The 19,571-nt window shown below is 53.2% G+C and overlaps 1 protein-coding gene across 3 annotated transcripts in view; it reads right to left on the reverse strand.

The window, feature by feature from the left end:
* Positions 1-558: 558 nt before the first annotated feature.
* Positions 559-19,571, reverse strand: part of PTPRN2 (protein tyrosine phosphatase receptor type N2) — a 1,025,817-nt gene continuing 1,006,804 nt past the window's right edge. For all 3 annotated transcript variants that reach the window (XM_054495208.1, XM_054495209.1, XM_054495207.1), the window contains 2 exons: positions 10,752-10,825; positions 559-2,294 (listed from right to left, as the gene is read on the reverse strand). In XM_054495208.1, the coding sequence (XP_054351183.1) occupies positions 2,223-2,294; positions 10,752-10,825 (146 nt within the window). In that variant the 3' untranslated portion in view covers positions 559-2,222. The remainder of the gene's footprint in view (positions 2,295-10,751; positions 10,826-19,571) is intronic.

The raw sequence follows: 19,571 nt of genomic DNA on the forward strand, positions 1-19,571 counted from the left end.
AGGGCAGGATGGAAGGTTGGTCACTGCACCACACCCCGGAGTGCCTGCCTCTTTGGTTACAGTTTGAATATTCCCGCTGCATTTTCCTGCCAGGTGGAGGGGTGTGATTGTGTGGCTGGTGGGGACGAGGTCTCCCTTCCCATCAAGGACAGAAGGACAGTCCTTAGATGGAATCGGAGCGCTAGGTGAGAGACACTATGAGCCTCTCTGGGTCAGGACCTGTTGTTAGCATCTAGGACTGAGAATGGGGAGGAAGGGGGCATCTCCCACCCCAGGGTGCCCAATCCAGGTGGTGCCAGTGCACGGAGGGCGTGTGTGGCATGGATGCGATCTGCGGTTCCTTACTGAGACTGTTTAATCCTGTTTTAAAGATGAAACCTCAGTGACACCCTGGCCCTTAGTACACATTTAATGCTGCAGATAAAGTAGCAACATGACCTGGAGTTCTAGGAAACGCCCACGCTTTGTTTCAGCATCTAAATACATGTCCAGTGGCTTAGGAAACAAAAAGACGGATGGAAACAATTTTTCCTCCTCCCCAAATAAAGACCACCTGAATGTAAAATCAGAAGTTTAATATGACACAATTAAATATATTTGTATATCTCACACCAGAGGTTTCTCTTCAAACATAAGGAGTTAGAAATTACAAGTAGGCATACGCTTCCTATATTCAGATAAATTCATTTCTGTTAATTAAATTCCAGATAGAGAGAAGTAATTTTGGAAAAGAAATGACAGCTATATTAAAGCAGATATTCATTACAATACCATGTAGAGATATAAGCAATATTTTGGCATCATTCTGTCCGCTCAGTAGGCCGCGTTCCCTCTGGTACGGCCTTTGGAGAGTACGATCTATCTAAGATGGAGGAATGTTGTGGGAAGGGCGGGATGGAGGTGCGTTTTCTACGCTGAACCCCACACAGGAAATCTGCAGCCCACACAGCTGCCTCTGCGCCGCGTTCCATGTGATCGTCCTGGGTTTAATGAAGTGAATTGTCCTATTTCTGGGGTAGGGGGTGATGGCGAATCTGATACTCAAATGTTATTTTGTCAAATCCGAATCCTCTCTACGTGCTTAGGTTTCCATGATGTCAACACATGTGGTTCCTTAAGTGATCCCGGGCAGAGGGTCAGGGTCGGTCGGCTGGTTTCTCACTTCCCTTCCAGGCTCTAAGCAGTGCGTGCAGGCCGCCCTGATCTCCTTTCCTGGGAGGCAAATGCTCGCAGCCCTCTCTGAGTCGCCCTGATCTGCTCCTCTCCCAGGAGGGAAATGTCCCCTCTCTGGGGCCCCACAGGTCCGGGATGTGCCTGGAGGAGCCCGCGGGGGCCTGGCAGGGTTCTTGTGCTCCCGGGGACCCTCATAGCTTGCTCAATGCCCAGATTTGTTCTTCCTGGTTCTGGTTATCTCACAGGTAAGTGTTCACAGGGGCATCTGTTTTCATAACGTAGAAATCAATATTTTAACATTAAAAACACAACTCAATGTTGGGGTGCATCTGTAACTTTGCAAAGGTGAGGTCAGGGGAGTGCCAGCCTCAAGTGGGCACTACCTATGGGGTGGACAGGTGTCTGCCCCCGGGGAGCCCCTGAATCACTCTGCTTGGGGTGACAGATGTGGCTGATGGGGCCGTCCATGGTGCCCAGGGCAGTGTTGATGGAGATGCAGCGAGGAGCTGTGATTGTCTCACTTGCCCCGAAGCTGCAGGATGTTCAGTTCTGTCCCCGCGGCTTCTCCCAGTGATAAACTGTCTCAAAGAGAAATGCCAAACGTGCCTTGTGTGCCGGGCGGCCTCACTGAGTGCTGCCAGCTTCCCCGGCCGCTCCTGCACAGCGAATCCACCCTCCCGAAAGCGGCAGATGACAAGCACACTCTTCCTAGAAACCACCTTGAATATACGGCTACTGCATCGTTAACACAACATTACTTCAACTAAGAAGGTGAACGGGTGCTTTAAGAAAAAGTATTTTTTTTAAGCAAGTGAAAATCGATGAACCGATTCCCCTCCACCCATAACTGGATTTTTCCACAAATCTCTCTTTATTATTGTTTGATTAAACAAAAATACACTTTTAACTGCTAAACTGCGCTGACTATGGGAGAGCTAAGGGCCCTATTACTATGCAGTTATAATAGAAGACACACAATTAAAGTCAGATCACGATTCCTGACAACATCCGTGGGGTGGGGGCTCCCCCGAGGCCCCCGAGGCCACCGCTCACTGGGGAAGGGCCTTGAGGATGGCGTTCACCTCCTCAGCCACGGCTGTCAGCGCGAACTCAAACTGCTCCTGCAGGGCGAGAGACAAGAGAAGTGCCAATGAGAGCGGCGTCCCCCCCACTCCTGCCGCAGCGTCGGCTCCCTGCAGATGAGAGCAGCGTCCCCCCCAATCCTGCCACAGCATCGGCTCCCTGCAGATGAGAGCGGCGTCCCCCTTTCCCAACGCAGCGTCAGCTCCCCAGGCCATTTCGCAGAAATAAATTGTTTAGCAAAAAAAAAAGCGAAAGGCTCAGATTTCCTTAGAAAGGACAGTGTACCCTTCGGTTTGGGTGACCCAATGCTGACACACGTTGGAGCTTCTCTCGCACTAGAAAGCCTCATCTTTCCCCCTGTGGGGAGAAGCTGCCCACAGAAGCAGCGAGAAGGAAACGGTTCGGGCACCCTGCCCTGTCCTTCTGACCCTACGGCTCCACGATTCCTCCTCACAGCCGCCCCCCTTGGCGGACGGTGTGAGGGGCAGGTGCAGACACTAGAAAGACATGGCCATTAAAACTCACAATGAGGGTCACGCTTGGGCGTTTCCTGTCCTCGGAAGTGTGGTGTTATCATTGCTTTTGAAATCCACCTGTTACTCAGACCAAACCCACTCCGTTCCACATGCTGAGAAACCTCCCCTTGTCCACACCCCTCCTGGCTCAGGGCATGCGTGTCCGCAGCCACTCGGGCAGGCACACCTGAGGGGCACCCCTCCCTCCACGGACAGCCTGCCGAGAGAGCATCCAGTGGGCGTGAGGGACAGGTTCCCGATGCCAGGACTATTCGCTCCTCCAAAGACCAGGGCTTAGTGCCAGAGAGCGTATCTACCTCCTCCAAAGACCAGGGCTTAGCGCCAGAGAGCGTATCTGCCTCCTCTCCCACAGATGAGGTGGATAAATGCTCATTTCCTCTTGCTCTTCAGTTTCCACCTCAAAACACTGCTATCGAAAACTCGAAAGCAGGCCAGCAGCACTCCAGCTACAGCCGAGAACGCGTGGACGGAAACAACACTGTTACCCAGCTAACAACTTCTGGAAGGAAAGCCCTGTCGACGGCTCCAATACTTGATCATTTAAGGAACAGGGTAGCCCCAAACCAAAAATGATGATTAATTTCCAGTTTTGAATGTTTAGTGTGCAACAGAAACATGGAAAATAGCTTGAACCAAGACATCAGAAAGTCAAAATAACGTGATGCTCATTTTGAGACAAAAGACAGTTTCTCCTTCCATATTCCTCCACCCTGACGCTGACAGAATGGTCTGCTGGACTCTACCCGCCTTTGGTAGTGTGGCCACGTGGCCTCTTAGTGGACGTGTTAGAACCTATCATTAAAGGAGTCAACTGAGCCTGGCGGCCACGTCAGGGTCCAAGCCGGGGAGATGCATCTGCCTGCGCCCCGTCTCTCTCCCCTCTGCACTGCCAGAGGGCACCTTTCTGCTCCTCGAAATCACGTGGGAGCTGCCCCTGTGGGGGCAGGGGCTCAGGTCGGGCTGTGCCGGGAAGGTCCGCAAACGTTCTGTCTAAATGCTGACTCCTGCCCCTCCCACACCAAGTGTGTTTGATGAAGGTGCTGTTTAGGGGATCCAGGCTAAATACACATCAACAGCCATCCAGACCATTTCTTCCCCAGTGCTGGGCTGCCAGTGCCCTGAGGCTCTGTGAGGGCTTGGAAATGCCGAAAATTAAGCGTGGCTTTTTGGGAAGCAACAGGCAAGTGTCATCTATCTATTTATATCTTGCAACACACTGGAAATCTAGCCTGAGAAATGATCTTTAAAGGGAAGAATAGAGAAGCGCTGCCGCCCCACAGCCCCCTCATGCAGTGGAGGCTGGAAAGCGCTCCACCCCCAGGGCCGGGTGCTAATCCTGCAGAGCTTCCCGGCGGCCTGTCATGCAGCCACTCGCCGCATCCAACAGGAAAGCCCAATATCCATGCTACGGGGGAGGGGACGGGCGGGGGAACTCCACCAGGGTCTGGATCATAACTGTTTCCAACACTGCACAGTCACCGGACAGAGCAGCAGGAAGGGAACCGGGCCAGAGACAGGTGCTCTACTCACTGGCCATGTTTGGCAATTGTTACCACACTGTTTAGCTCAAAGGAGAAGAAGCTCCACCGGGCGTGTGGGCTGGTGTGTGCCGAGCACCTTACTAAGAGCCCACTGGGCCCTGTGGGCGTCGGTTGGCAGGAGGAGGGGGCGCTTCCCGGACGGGTGCTGTGAGCCTCAGAGCTGGCGTTTGAGGGGACAGGGGCTTGTGGATTGTCTTGTCCTTTATCGTGAAGTGTCAGCTGCATGCAGCGCGGAGATGCAGCGCCCATGCCCCGTGGGTCCTTGAAGGTCTGTGGCCACGTTCTGAGCAGAATCCGCTGACCAAGTATCACCTAGACCCACACTCTAGATTCCAGGTAGGCTGGGAAAACCCCAGCATTTGGAGAACTTTTATGATAGGAGTTTATTTCAAAGGAGTAAAATACAATAGCAACAGATGACCAGATGACCGTCTCGGCCTAAACTGCATCTCAGTGCCAGCAGTCTGAACAGGAGGGGTGCAAAGCCTCCTGGGTTTGCAAAGACAGGACATTTGAGCGGCCGAGTCAGGACATTCGAGAGGCCGAGTCAGGACATTCTAAGCAAGAAAGCATTTTTGAACACATACTAAAATAAAATTTGAGGCCTGCCGGAGAAAGATCCCACGGCTTCTTCCAGTAGAACTACACCCCGTGGAGAAGTGGCTGAGGTGGGACGGCCGAGCCAGGCTCAGGTCAGGTCAGGCTGTCTGGTCACCACCCCTGGGCCCACGCTGGACAGCAAGTGGGAACGCCCCTTCTCAGGCTGTCCTGGGACAACCACGGGGTGCCCACATAGTTGGTGGAGGGATGGAGGCTGCAGGAGCTGCCGTGGCTCTCGGACACCTGCTGCTGGGGTCAGGGTCAGCCAGGGCTGGAAGCCGTGGAGCTTTGTGGAGGCTGCTTGGATTTCTATTTGTGCTTATGTTTATATTTGTAATCCTTCAGGTGTAAACAAAGGCCTGGGTGGAGATGTATAAATAGGAACCTTAAAGGGGGCCTCAGTGAGCGTGTCTCTGAGCCACCTGTGCCCTCCAGGAGGCTGCACACACACCTGCGGGGCGGCTTCCCCCAGCACCTCTCAAAAGGGGGTGAGGACGACACACCTTCCTGTGTCTGTCACCTTCAGCTTCTCTTTTCACAAAAGTAGACCAGCTCCAAGCCACACAGTGAGAGTTGAGCCCTGCCCAAGTTAGGGACTAGGCATTGTGTGTGTGTACACCGGGGCGGAGGGACAGAGACGGAGATGGAGAGAGATGGGAGACAGGTGGAGAGAGACAGAGAGAGGTGGAGAGAGACGGAGAGAGGTGGAGAGAGACGGAGAGAGGCGGAGAGAGGCGGAGAGAGATGGAGAGAGGTGGAGAGAGATGGAGAGCTACGGAAATGAACAGTTTCAATGGCACAGGAGGCCTTGGGAGAAGTGGGCTGTGGGCCTGGGGCTGACATGTGAGCGTGGACTGCGCTACGCGTGACAGAATCCGTGTCTGTCACTCCGGTGCTGTGCTGGGTTGGGAAGATAGGAGCATGTCTGGGCAATGCCCTGCTTCTGGGACCGAGGACAACACAGGGTACGTCTGAGGAGGAGGCTGAGGTCAGGCTTTAGGACAAGGGGCTGGTGCAGAAGAAAATGGGGAAGAAACTAAAATGCAGATGCGAGACGGCAGGTTGGGGAGAGCCACGCACGGGCAGCATGTGGACATGCGCGGGGCCTCCCGTCCAGTGAGGAGGGGGCGGGGCCTCCCGTCCAGTGAGGAGGGGGCGGGGCCTCCCGTCCAGTGAGGAGGGCGTGGGGCTTCTTGGGTGTGTGACACACTCATCACTGGCTCTACTTCTGGAACTGACAAATGTAAAAGAGGAAACACCATTGTGGGCAGGAAAGTGTTAAGGTCCTCGGTTAAATGGGAAACTCTTGAGACGTGTGGAGGGAAGGAAGGGAAGAACCGATTATCTACCACAAAGGCACAGACGGGAGAGAGGGGTGATTTCAGCCTTGTCTGGCATCCCTCGTGTCTGCTGAGGGTGTGTGCACACGGGAATGTGTGCGGGTGTGTGTGCGTGCATGCAGCTATGTGTGGATGTGCACCGTGTGTGGGGGTATGTAGGTGTGTGTGGGTGTGTGCAGCAGTGCAGGTGTGCATGGGTGTGTACAGGTGGGTGTGTAGATGTGTGTGGGGGTGTGCACAGCTGTGCAGGTGTGTGGGTGTGCAGTGTCCATGACTGCGTGTGTGGGTGTGCACCATGTGTACAGCTGTGGAGGTGTTTGGGTGTGTGCAGTGTGCATGGCTGTGTGTGGGTGTGCACCTCGTGGGTGGGTGTGTAGGCATGTGTGGGGTGCATGTATGGGTGTGTGCAGGTGTGTGGGTGTGTGCAGTGTGTGTGGCTGAGTAGTGTTTGTGGGTGTCTGTGGGGCCGTGTGCAATGTATGGGTGTGCGCAGTGTCCGTGACTGTGTGTGGGTGTGCGCAGTGTGCATGGCTGTGTGTGGGTGTGCACCGCATGCGTGGGTGTGTAGGTGTTTGTGGGTGTCTGTGAGGGTGTGTGCAATGTATGGGTGTGCACAGTGTCCGTGGCTGTGTGTGGGTGTGCGCAGTGTGCATGGCTGTGTGTGGGTGTGCACCGCATGTGTGGGTGTGTAGGTGTTTGTGAGGGTGTGTGCAATGTATGGGTGTGCGCAGTGTCCGTGGCTGTGTGGGGGTGTGCGCAGTGTGCATGGCTGTGTGTGGGTGTGCACCGCATGCGTGGGTGTGTAGGTGTTTGTGGGGGGGTGTGCCTGGGGATGCACAGTGTGTGTGGCTGAGTGTGGGTGTGCACTGCATGAATGGGTGTATAGGTGTGTGTGGATGTATGCATGGGTGTGTGCAGGTGTGTGGGTGTGCAGTATCCCTGGCTGCATGTGGGTGTGCACTGTGTGCAGGTGTGTGGGTTTGCACAGTGTGCGTGGCTGAGTGAGTGTGCTGCCTCTCTGGCAGCTCGTGTGGTGTCAAATCCTGAACTGCCATTCAGCCTCTGGGTACCTGGACTTTTCTTCTAAGATGATGGAGTTTGTGGGCGGGGACTGGGTTGCCAAATGCTCAGGTGGGCGCTGATGAAATATTTTCTATTCGACCAAAATTCCAGGGAGGAAACAGCTCTCCTAGGGTCATCTTTTTTACCACAACGATGATGTTTTGCTGTCAGGGCCTGTGGTCATCCTGGTCACGGTCTCCAGGCACTCACCATCGATGGCTCACTCTTTCCTTGTCTTCAGTTTCAAACCAGGTGACGTGACTTCCTCCGTTCAAAGGAGCTGCAGGTGCCTCCTCTTGGCTTCGTAGAAGCAAGCATTCAGATTGGACAGCAGCATTTTGCCCAAATAATTTTTCTATCTTTGTGAAATTGAACTTCTAGGGGAAGTTTAGTCTCAGGGGTGATGTTGGGCAGCGCAGTCCCGGATTAAGATGTGATGGTAGCTTTCGCATGGTTCCCATTTCCTTATGCCTTAAAGTTCCAGGAGCTGAATTTATGTGCATGCTCCAAGACGGCTCCTGAACACACACCCTGAGGAAGAGGGTGAACTCCTCCGGACGCCCAGTCCAAGAAGGAAGCAGCTAGGAAGCTGACTCTGTTATCTGGAGTGCAGAAAACGGAGCTTCGGGTCACCAAGTGATCTGGGCAACAGGGCTGGGGTGCCTATGTGTTATCATCTTGCCATTTATTTATTTATTTATTTATTTATTTATATTTAAGTTCTGGGATACATGTGCAGGACGGGCAGGTTTGTTACATAGGTAAACGTGTGCCATGGTGGTTTGCCGCACCCATGAATCCATCATCGATGCATTAGCTATCGATCCTGATGCTCTCCTTTCCCCTTCCCCACTGACAGGCCCCAGTGTGTGCTGTTCCCCTCCCAGTGTCCATGTGTTCTCATTGTTCAGCTGTCATTTACAAGTGAGAACAGGCGGTGTTTGGTTTTCTGTTCCTGTGTTAGTTTGCTGAGGATAATGGCTTCCAGCCCCATCCATGTCGCTGTAAAGGACATGATCTCATTCCTTTTTATGGCTGCATAGTCTTCCATGGTGTATATGTACCACATTTTCTTTATCCAGTCTATCATTGATGGGCATTTGGGTTGGTTCCATGTCTTTGCTGCCATCTTCCAATGTAAAAATGGAGTAGAACGGAAGACCTGGCATGTAATAATTGTGACCGTGGCTTCCTCTTTCTCTGATGAGTCCCAAAGCACCTCACTTCACGAAGGGTCCTGGGACCACCGTTGCACACCTCAGCCATCTGTGTGCCAGGAAGGGCTTGTTCTGGCAAACAGGATACACACAACGGAGGCTTGGAGGGTTTGCTCCTTGTGATTTTTTTCACTTTTGGCAAGAAGATATCCCCTTGCGATGATTTTGCCTAGACCCATCCTAAAGCCGGTGTGTGTTCTGGGCAAACTCACCCATCTGGAGGGAGAGGCTGCCTAAGAGGCAGGTGTTCTGGGCAAACTCACCCGTCTGGAGGGAGAGGCTGCCTGAGAGGCAGGCAGAGGCATGGGGAGGAAACTACTTTGAATTTAGATTTCCTGGGGCTTATCCCAGAGTGGGCCTCACTGTGGAGTCACGATTACACCTGCCTGAGGTGGCGCTCGCTGACCGTTCCTGGTTATGTGTGCCCCGTTCTCCCAGCCTCCATGGCCTCTCTATCCAGTTCAGAGCCACCTGAAGCTCCCGGGATGCAGGGCCAGCCAGAAGGTGGTACGTGCCAGCCTTGACAAGGCCACCTCTTTTACTGCTAGGCAGCCAGTCCAGGAGGATGGTCAGTGCGGCAAGATGGACCCTTCCATGGTTGGACCCTTCCGTGGCACGAAACCTGGAACTCCTTGGTACAGAGAGGCCAGACACACGTCAACCTCACGTCCAGTTCCTGTCGAGCCAAAGCTCACCAGAACTTTTTAGTTTTGACGGCTGTTGCTGCCGGAACAGCAGCTGTCCCCTGTGTCACCTCCTCTCTCGACACCCTCACAACACGTGCCAAATGCTGTTGTGAACAAGCAGAAGGAAAGACAGACGTGCGCACAGTCCCAGCTTCTCCCTGCGGGACACTGAGTAACCACACAGGGAAAAATCATCACCCAGCCACGCAGAAACCTCCAGACACACGCCTCAGTGGGTGTGGACGTGCCGCTCCCTTGCTCCCTTGTGAGGGACATTCCTGCCCCCTGCCCTGACCATGGGGGACGTGGGACACACCTAGACAAGAGACGTTCTACAAAGACAGAGCAAGGCCACTGGCACTCTAGAAGACCTCACGGCCGTGAAGCGTCCCGGACAGCAGAGGAGCCACGATGCCCCTCGCATGGCCGCCCTGGGCGTGTCCTGCTCCAGGGGAAGCTCCCTGGTGGGGTGTGGAGGGCACCGGGCCAGGCCTGTCGGTCAGACGGTGGTTTGCATCGGAAGCTCCCTGGTGGGGCATGGAGGGCATCGCTGGGCCTGTCGGTCAGTGGTTTGCATCAGTGCTGACTTCCTGGGTTTGGTCACTGTGCTGTGGTTATGTGAGGTGTTCACATTTGGGGAAACTGGGTGGAGGGTTGGTGGATTATTTCTGCATTTTATTTTATTTTTTCCTTGGGAGGCTGAGGCAGGAGAATCGCTTGAACCTGGGAGGTGGAGGTTGCAGTGAGCTGAGATCGTGCCACTGCACTCCAGCCTGGGTGACAGAGTGAGACTCTGTCTCAGAAAGCAACAACAACAACAACAAACAAACAACAGCAACAAACAACAACAAAAACCCAATAAAATATAGTGTCCCAAGACTTACAAAGAACTTTCACAAAATCACGTGATGGTCCTATCAGTTGCACAGAGAGGGCGAAATGAAACCGAGGAGCAGAGAGGCCAAAGGCACGCCAACCCCAGCCTCAGGGCCAGAGAGACCAGACACACGTCAACCTCACGTCCAGTTCTTGTTGAGCCAAAGCTCACCAGAGTTTTTTTTGTTTTGACCCCTGTTGCTGCAAACTGGGCCTCTTCAGCAAGTGCGAGCGATCTTGGGTGCTGGAGGATGCTGTGCCCTGGAAAGCCGGGCAGCGCTCAGAGAGCTCAGAACATCCTCCTGAGGGTTCTGGGATTTATCGTCAACCTCTTTCTACAAAAATGCAGCATTCTCCCCCCACCCCCAAATCTAGTGAATGGAAAGAGCCAGTGGATCGAGTTTCTAGGACTTGAGATGTGGCTGCATCTGGAGGTGTTGCAGGAAACGCCAGTGGACCTTTGGGGGCCCAGACGTGACCTTGCCCATGCAAGACCAGCATGGACGAGGCCGGTCAGAGCAGAGCAATCGGTGTGCGGCTCACATTAAACCAGGCCCTCCCTGTGCTCCTCTCAGGAACATGGCCACAGAGAGGCACCTTTAATGGGTCCATGTCCCGGAGGAGAGACTGACAGTACCTTCGTCTGGACCATGCCGGGTCTCTGGTCCCTCAAGTGCTCCAGGGTCGCTGCGATATCAATCTCTTTAGCACCTGCAACAAACCACAAATTGGGCTGAGTTCAGAGCACAAGATAATCCATGCCACATCTGTCAATCTCCTGCTAGCCACGTTCCCTCTGGGCTGAGAGGCCAATTGAAAATTATTACGCTCATCCCTCAGCAGGCTGGCAGGCGGCTGCAATTTCAGTGTTCATATAGAAGACGAAGGCAGGGGCAGATTTCATTAGCATTAATTCCAGAAAGCTGGGCTGAAAAATTGTTATAAGATGCTCATACAGATACTTACCAACAGCAGGCCATCGCCATCAGAAACCAAAGTTGTAGTGGTTTTCTTTTTTTTCTTTTTCTTTTTGTGACACTTCAGGGAATGTAGTACATCATAGGGAGCCATATACAAACTTTAACTTTGATTGCATAGGATTACTTTTTTATTTAAAGAAATAAAAAATCAGATTAATTTAGATTAATGGACTCAACCTTAACATTGGCTTTTAACTGTAGAGTTTCCTGCTTTTTAAACTCGAATGTTCCACGTTTTGGGACTGGGTTAAGGTAGCCCATGGCTCCTCCCAGCTCAGTGGTTCACCGAAAGCTCCGTCCTGTAGACGGCACCGATCTCATGGCAGGTGATGCTGGCTGCACTCAAATCATGTTATTTAAGTTTTACATTTTAACCTAATAATTAATCCAGCACATATTCTTGTTTTTCCATTTTGCTAGGTTCTTTAGTAGACAGATAATGAGGAAGACAGGGTCCCGACCTCTCCAGCATGGTGCAGTTGAGAGGGGCAGACAGGACACAGCCGCCAGGATGAGAAACACGGAGAGGTGTGGGATGAGGAGCAGGAAGCAGCTCCGAAGCGGGTCAGAATCCCACAGGGAAACCCACATGGGTGCCAGCACTTCATGTCACGTCTACCGAACACGGTGAACTGAGAACTGTGGTCACCCCAGTTGCAAATGAGGAAATAGAGACACGGCCAATGGATGTCCAAGCCACAGAGAGGAGGAAGCTACAGTCATTGGAACCCCCACTACCGCGGGCAGGACGGCGCCGGCTGAAGACCTGAGGAGGCCAGGGTAGCCCAGAGTCAGGTGGGCCCTGGGCCTTTCTCTCCGGCCGCAACCTGAGTGCACACCACATTCCTCACCCAGCGAACCAGGAGAGAAGCTTTAAAATTCCTAAGGTTCCTGAATTTCCTTTCCCTGTGGTTCTGCAGCTTCATGGGGTGGCAACTGAGAAGCCAGTGGGGGCTCGGGCTCCAGGAGGATCATCCCAGCAGGGCAGCAGGTGCCTGCGAAGCACCTCCGAGTCACAGGGCCTGCTTCAGAGCTGTGGGCAGCCAGGAGGGAAAGGCAGGGGTGGCGGGGGGTCCTGGGGAGGGCACACGTTGGAACCAAATGTCATGTTTGCATGAAAGGAGAACAAAGCAGGCAGGGTGGAGAATCTGGCTGTCAGGACAGCCCCACAGTGGCTCCACCAGCGAGGCCGGGCGCGAGATGACCACCCCACCCGCCCCGCCTGGCTGGTGGGTCTTCCCACCTTTGAGCACAGAAGGTGGAGACACTGGCATTTCCTGGCAGGAACAGGGCTCGTGGCGATGGGAGCCACTGTCGGGGCTAAGCTGGCCGTCCCTCCAGCTCCCATCCTCTGGCTAAAGGACCCCATTCTCCTGGGCAGGGAACACCATGAGGGCCACCACCTTTTAAGCCAGAGCCTCTGCAGGCAGAAAAGGATGCTCTCTTTTGGGGCAGCCCCTGTGAGCTCGGCCACCAGGGAACTAGCTGGCAGCTCACGTGGGTGGAAGGCGGGGTCAGGTGCACAGGTTTGCTTAATTACTCCTTTTGGGTCTCCAAAGGCCTCAAAAGTCGACAAGGCTACAGTAAATACAATCTCGTTTTAAAAGAAATCCATAAATTTAAAACAGCCTGACACAAACGGGTGAGTTTGTTAAATGGTAGAGAGGAAGGGAGGAAGCCGAAGGACCCCTCCTGCGGCCACGGCTGTGGTGGCCGAGGAAGCCGCTTCCTCTCTTCCTCCTCCCTCCACGGGCACTCCTGCAGTTGATGCCTGCACGGCGGAATCATGGCAGAAATGACGCAGGGGAACTGGCCTCTCTGAGACAAGCCTGTCTTATGACAGTCAAGTCCCTGTATGGAGAGCGCCAGATTAGTCTCAGTGCCACTGCACAAACATTCGTGCTTGAGCCAAAAAAAACTCCTCAGAAACGCCCACATTGTCTGTTGCACCGATGACTGTACCTTTGGTAGGAGCTGTGGCTTCTGGACACGTTGTCCCCAGAACTTTGCTGCAATTTAAATGTGAAAAATACCACAACTGTAGGCAGAAGGATACATAAGCTGCAATTCACAGCATCTTTCAAGCATCTCAAGTTGGTATAGAGGCTCAAGCTAAACACAGACCCCAGCTGGGGCTCACCCAAAGGAAGGCCACTGGCCACCATGCACAGATACTGTGCACCTCACAGCCAGCATGCACCCCACACACCCCACTGTCATCACACACCCCACATACCCCACACCCCACAGCCACCACACACCCCACACACCCCACAGCCACCACACACCCCACACACCCCACACACCCCACATACCCCACAGCCAGCACACACCCCACAGCCACCACACACCCCACGGGCACCACACACCCCACAGCCACCACACACCCCACGGGCACCACACACCCCACAGCCACCACACACCCCACACACCCCACAGCCAGCACACACCCCACAGCCACCACACACCCCACGGGCACCACACACCCCACAGCCACCACACACCCCACACACCCCACAGCCAGCATGCACCCCATGGGGACCACGCACCCTACAGCCACCACACACCCCACAGCCAGCACACACCCCACATACCCCACAGCCACCATACACCCCACACACCCCACAGCCAGCACGCACCCCATGGGCACCACACACCCCACAGCCACCCCACACAGCCTATACACCCCACAGCCACCACACACCCCACGCACCCCACAGCCACCACACATCCCACAGCCAGCACACACCCCATACACCCCACAGCCACACAGACCCTACACACTCCACAGCCAGCATGAACCCCATGGGCACCACGCACGCCACAGCCACCACACACCCCACACACCCCATAGCCACCACACCCCATGCACCCCACAGCCACCACACCCCACGCACCCCACAGCCACCACTCACCCCACAGCCAGCATGCACCCCATGGCCAGCACGCACCCCACGACCACCACACAACCCACGGCCAGCATGCACCCTAGGAACCATGCACTCTATGGCCACTGCACACCCTGTGGCCACTGACCACACACCCCACAGCCACTGCACACCCCACACCACACACCCCACAGCCACTGCACACCCCACACACCCCACAGCCACTGCACACCCCACACACCCCACAGCCACTGCACACCCCACACACCCCACAGCCACTGCACACCCCACACACCCCACAGCCACTGCACACCCCACGGCCACCACACACCACATTCTGCTTGATTGGCTCTTTAGAAATCATCCAGGAGAAATGGCAAGACGTTTGCTGTTTAATTACCACGTGTAAAAAACAATAACATAACTAAATAGCTTCCCGATAAAAATAACACAGAGTATTTCTATGTACAGGGAAACCTGCCCTCTCATTTAGAAGGGAAGTCATTGCGCAAAGCGGCTGGCGGTGTGAATAACAACTCAGAAACGGGGAAATGTACAGGCTCCATCTAACACTGGGTCTCGTAATTCCTCACACACCCCGACTGCTGACCTCAGCGAGACGCTGACCTGGACCGTGTGTGGGGAGGGGATGGGCCGAGGTGCAGGACGAGGGAGGCTCCATGTGCTGGGGCCTCACACCCACGTTTAGAGCACGCTGTTTGTCTTCGGCCATACGGTGCTGGGTTTGGAAACCAGGTTCTAATACACAAAATGTATTACAACCAGTCTTGTGTAATTAAAAACATAAGATGTCTATTGGCTTTTAAGAAATTTTCCCAACACCAAAAAAGGTGAGTTAAAGGCAGGAGTGCTGGGGTTGCCGACAGACGTCGAGTTGTGTCAGGTGACACGGGGAAGCTCGGGCTACGGTGCTGAGGTGTGGGTTCCCGCTCTGCACGCCTGTGCTGTGCCTGTCCGGGAAGCTGGATGGGCCAGCCTCACCTCTGGAGGGGCTTTCCTCCCGTTTCCAGGGTCCAGTGAGATGATGCATGATTACGTGTAATTTACAAAACACATTTGATGCTCAGGCGACCTCACAGATCTCGTGAGCAAACTCTTCTGGGAGAGAGTGAAATCCAATCAGTTATGTTCTCTGAAGCCTTCCAGGCACGAGGACAGCAGCGGCTTCTATGGGGACCCCTCAGCTTTCCGTCTCAGGAGTCATGAACCTCAGGAGAAGCAGGTGTGGTATAAATAGTCTGACTCAAGAGACAGGGAGCTCTCAGCCCTCCTGAGACATCACGTTGAGGGTTCATCTGGGCCACAGAGTTAAAGCCTCTCTCCATTAGATGGCTTAGGGTACTTGCTTTCAGTCCCTGAAACTTTTTTAAAATGACTGTCAACAGCAATGTCATCTGAAGGGCTGTGTGTATGATGGTGCTAGTGGGAATCCTGGGAGACTGTCCCTCACTGACAAACGCCCTTCTGAATTCTGGCCGGAGCCATGAAGCCGTCAGGAGCTGTAGCAGGCGTGGGCGAGGAAGGGGCTCTCCCTCTGCATGCACTGATCTCTGGAGATGGCCGTTGTTGGCGGCCGTCCCCCAGAGCGGCGGCGTCCTGAGATAAAATGTGATGGATAAAGTCTCTCTTATTTCATGACATCGTGGCTCCCTCTCAGGCTGTGGTTTGTGAAGAAAAGTGAAAAAAGGGAAGGAGAAAGACTTGCCGGGTCATCCCCAGACAACGTAGGGAGAACCAGGCGGAAATGCAAAATGACACGGGAGCATGCCTCCGAGTGGCACTGAGCCTGAGACCAAAACTGAAGAGCGGAGGAAACGGAGTTAACGCTTACAAAGTGTGCGGCACCAACATTAGGTCCATAATGGATGTATTAGGAAAAGCAATTGTCTGCTGTGGATGGCTCCTGCTTCTTGCATGCCAGAATTAAGACTAATTCCTTACTTGAGGTGTGGCGGAGAGAGAAGCTTTCATAGAGCCCACGCGTGAGATCTTTCATAAGGGACAGACCCTGGACAGCCAGGCTCAGGCCGGGTGCCGGATCCTGCCTGCTCTCGTGCCCTCCTGATCATGGGTGCGGCCAGGCCGGGCAGGGGCACAACATCAGCATTGATAAAGCACCTGCTGGGTGGGAAGGGTGGGATAGGGTGGGCATGTGTCCCCCTTCACTTGATAAAAGGCTTTTCTTAGTGTCAAAGGATTCATTTAAAGCCTCCACCGCATAGAAAGCTCCCTCTAGTGCATTTAAAATAGAATTCTCTCTTGAAAAATCCAATTTTGCTGACAAGGTGAAGGAGCAGCTAACGAAAGTTAAATTCCAGGTAAACAGAAAGGCCCAGTGGTGTGACGCTCACATTGAAAAGCCTGCAAACAATCGAGGAGTCAGAGCACACGCAAAGAAAATCCAGATGGAAGGAAAGAAAGGAATCTTAACGATGTCTACTGGGGACAGAGCGTGGGTCCACGGAGAAGTTCCAGGCGTTTTCCACCTAAGAAGCATCGTGGTGATTCAAACACCAGGGAAATGAATGGACTCAGTGGAGCCTCTTTCTGCTACTTGATCAGGTCTAATTTGAGTTGTCCATGTCGGGAATCTACGGGGAAGTGACGCAGGCTGCCATCTTGTTCAGCACCCGAGTGTGGCGGGCGCCCCAGTGTGGCGGGCGCCCCAGTGTGGCGAGCGTCCCAGTGTGGCGGGCGCCCCAGTGTGGTGGGTGCCCCAGTGTGGTGAGCATCCCAGTGTGGTGAGTGCCGGCTGAGTCAGTTTGGGTGGGCTGCACCCTCGTGCCTGGGACACCCAGGAAGACCCACCTCTCTCATGTTAGTGGACCGGGGAGGGAGCCACAGACACCAGGCTCTGTGTGCTCCGCTGGCACCCGAATGACCACTGGGTACCATCCTGTGCCCAGCTCAGCAAATGTAAATCGCTATCATCGTTATTGTCTAATTCACTCAGGGCTCATTGGGTTAAAAGTTTATACATTGGTTAAATACATTTGTAAGACAACAGAGGGTTATTTTTTAGCTTTAGATAAAAAATGTTAACCATTAAACAAAAGCCATTAAAATAATATTAGTTTTAAAGTATTAAAACTATCTGTCACAATGAAAGAATCCATTTGAAGTTAAAGAAAACCAAGCAAATATGCCACCGGTGTCTCTTTCCAAGGCTTGTTTGATTTCTCCTGGACTCTGGCTCTTGGCTGACCGAGCCGTGTGATTCAGCTCATGGCCCTAGACCACATCCTCCCAGTAAACAGTGAACACGGACGGATGGGGTGTGCTGGGAGGGCCATCGTCACCGTCTCCCGACCGTCAATCTTCCGCGTGGCTTCCAGCAGCCTGTTCATGGATAATGACTGCATGTACGCAGGTAAGTTTTATTACAATTTTACTCAGAGGTTTTGCAAACTGCAGGGATGCAGTGTACTCTTTTTTTCTTGAAAGTAAAAATGACAATGTGTGCCAAGTGTTCAAGAGACAGAGGCCTTTACTTGCAAGAGAAAATTTTCTCAACTCTACCCTCTGGAAGAACTGAAGAAAAGCTTGGTCCTAACTAAATGCATTCGAATACATGATGAATGGTGATTATTACGAATCCAGATAAGGAACGAAGTGGAATAGTTCCCGTGCCCCAGGAGCGCAGAGCTCCTCACTCACCCAGACTGCGATGTTTCTGCTTTGTCTGGAGCTCACACTGTGGGAGGACTGGGCTCTGAAGGGCACAGACACCCCATCTTTCTAGCTCTCCACGTCAGCCGAGGTGACCCCAGCACTGGACTGGGTGCAGAGGTCAAGCTAGAGCCCCTCACGTCTGGCAGAACAAAACTTGGCTCAAGGTAACTGTGGTCGGGGATGCTCTGGGTGCCCTACACAGTTCAAGCCCTGCCCACACCTGGGTCTCAGGGATGCCACTTGGCACTGACTGCACACTACATGCATGCAGATACACGTACATGGGTACACAGGCGTGCACACACCACACAACACTCACCCACACTCACATCATACATACACACATGCACACACACACAGGCATGCACACACCCGAACAACACACACACCCACACTCACGTCATACATATGCACGCGCACACACACACAGGCATGCACACACCACACAACACTCACACCCACACGCGCACACACACAGGCATGCACACACCACACAACACACACCCACACTCATGTCATACATATGCACATGCACACACACACAGGCATGCACACACCCAAACAACACACACACCCACACTCACATACATATGCACATGCACACACACACAGGCATGCACACACCACACAACACACACACCCACACTCACATCATACATACGCACATGCACACACACAGGCATGCACACACCACACAACACTCACACCCACACTCACGTCATACATACGCACATGCGCACACACACAGGCATGCACACACCACACAACACACACACCCACACTCACATCATACATACGCACATGCACACACACACATAGGCATGCACACACCACACAACACTCACACCCACACTCACGTCATACATATGCACATGCACACACACAGGCATGCACACACCACACAACACTCACACCCACACTCACGTCATACATACGCACATGCACACACACACAGGCATGCACACACCCAAACAACACACATACCCACACTCACGTCATACATACACAGATGCACACACACACACAGGCATGCACACACCAGACAACACTCACACTCACGTCATACATACGCACATGCGCACACACACAGGCATGCACACACCCAAACAACACACACACCCACACTCACATCATACATACGCACATGTGCACACACACAGGCATGCACACACCACACAACACTTGCATCCACCCTCACATCATACATATGTACACGCACACACATACACATTCATGCACACATCCACACACCCCACATGTCATACATATGCACATGCACACACACACATGCATGCACACACCCAAACATGCACATCCCACAATCACATGTCACACACACACGCCCACACACATATACACATGTGTGCACATGCCCACACTACACTCATACCCCACACTCGTCATACATATGCACATGCACACACACACACATACACACACACACGCCCACAACATGCACATCCCACACTCACGTCATACATATGCACACACACACAAATATACACACAGGCATGGACACGCTCACACAACATACACACCCATGCTCACATGTCATACATATGCATGCAAACACACAAATACACAAAGGAACGCATGTGCCCACACAACATGCATACCCTATGCTCACGTCATATGCACACACACGCACACACAATGTCATACATATGCACATGCATGCATACACATATACACAGGCATGCCCACATCTACACAAGATGTACACCCCACACTCATGTGTCATACATACACACAGATATACACACAGGCATGCACACGCTCATACAACATGCACACCCACACTCATGTATAGTCACATGCACACACCACACAACACACACACCCCACTTACATAGGTCATACATATGCACACACACACAGGCATGCACATGCCACACA

This window comes from Pongo pygmaeus, chromosome 6 (assembly GCF_028885625.2).
Source record: "Pongo pygmaeus isolate AG05252 chromosome 6, NHGRI_mPonPyg2-v2.0_pri, whole genome shotgun sequence".
NCBI classification, from domain to species: Eukaryota; Metazoa; Chordata; class Mammalia; order Primates; family Hominidae; genus Pongo; species Pongo pygmaeus.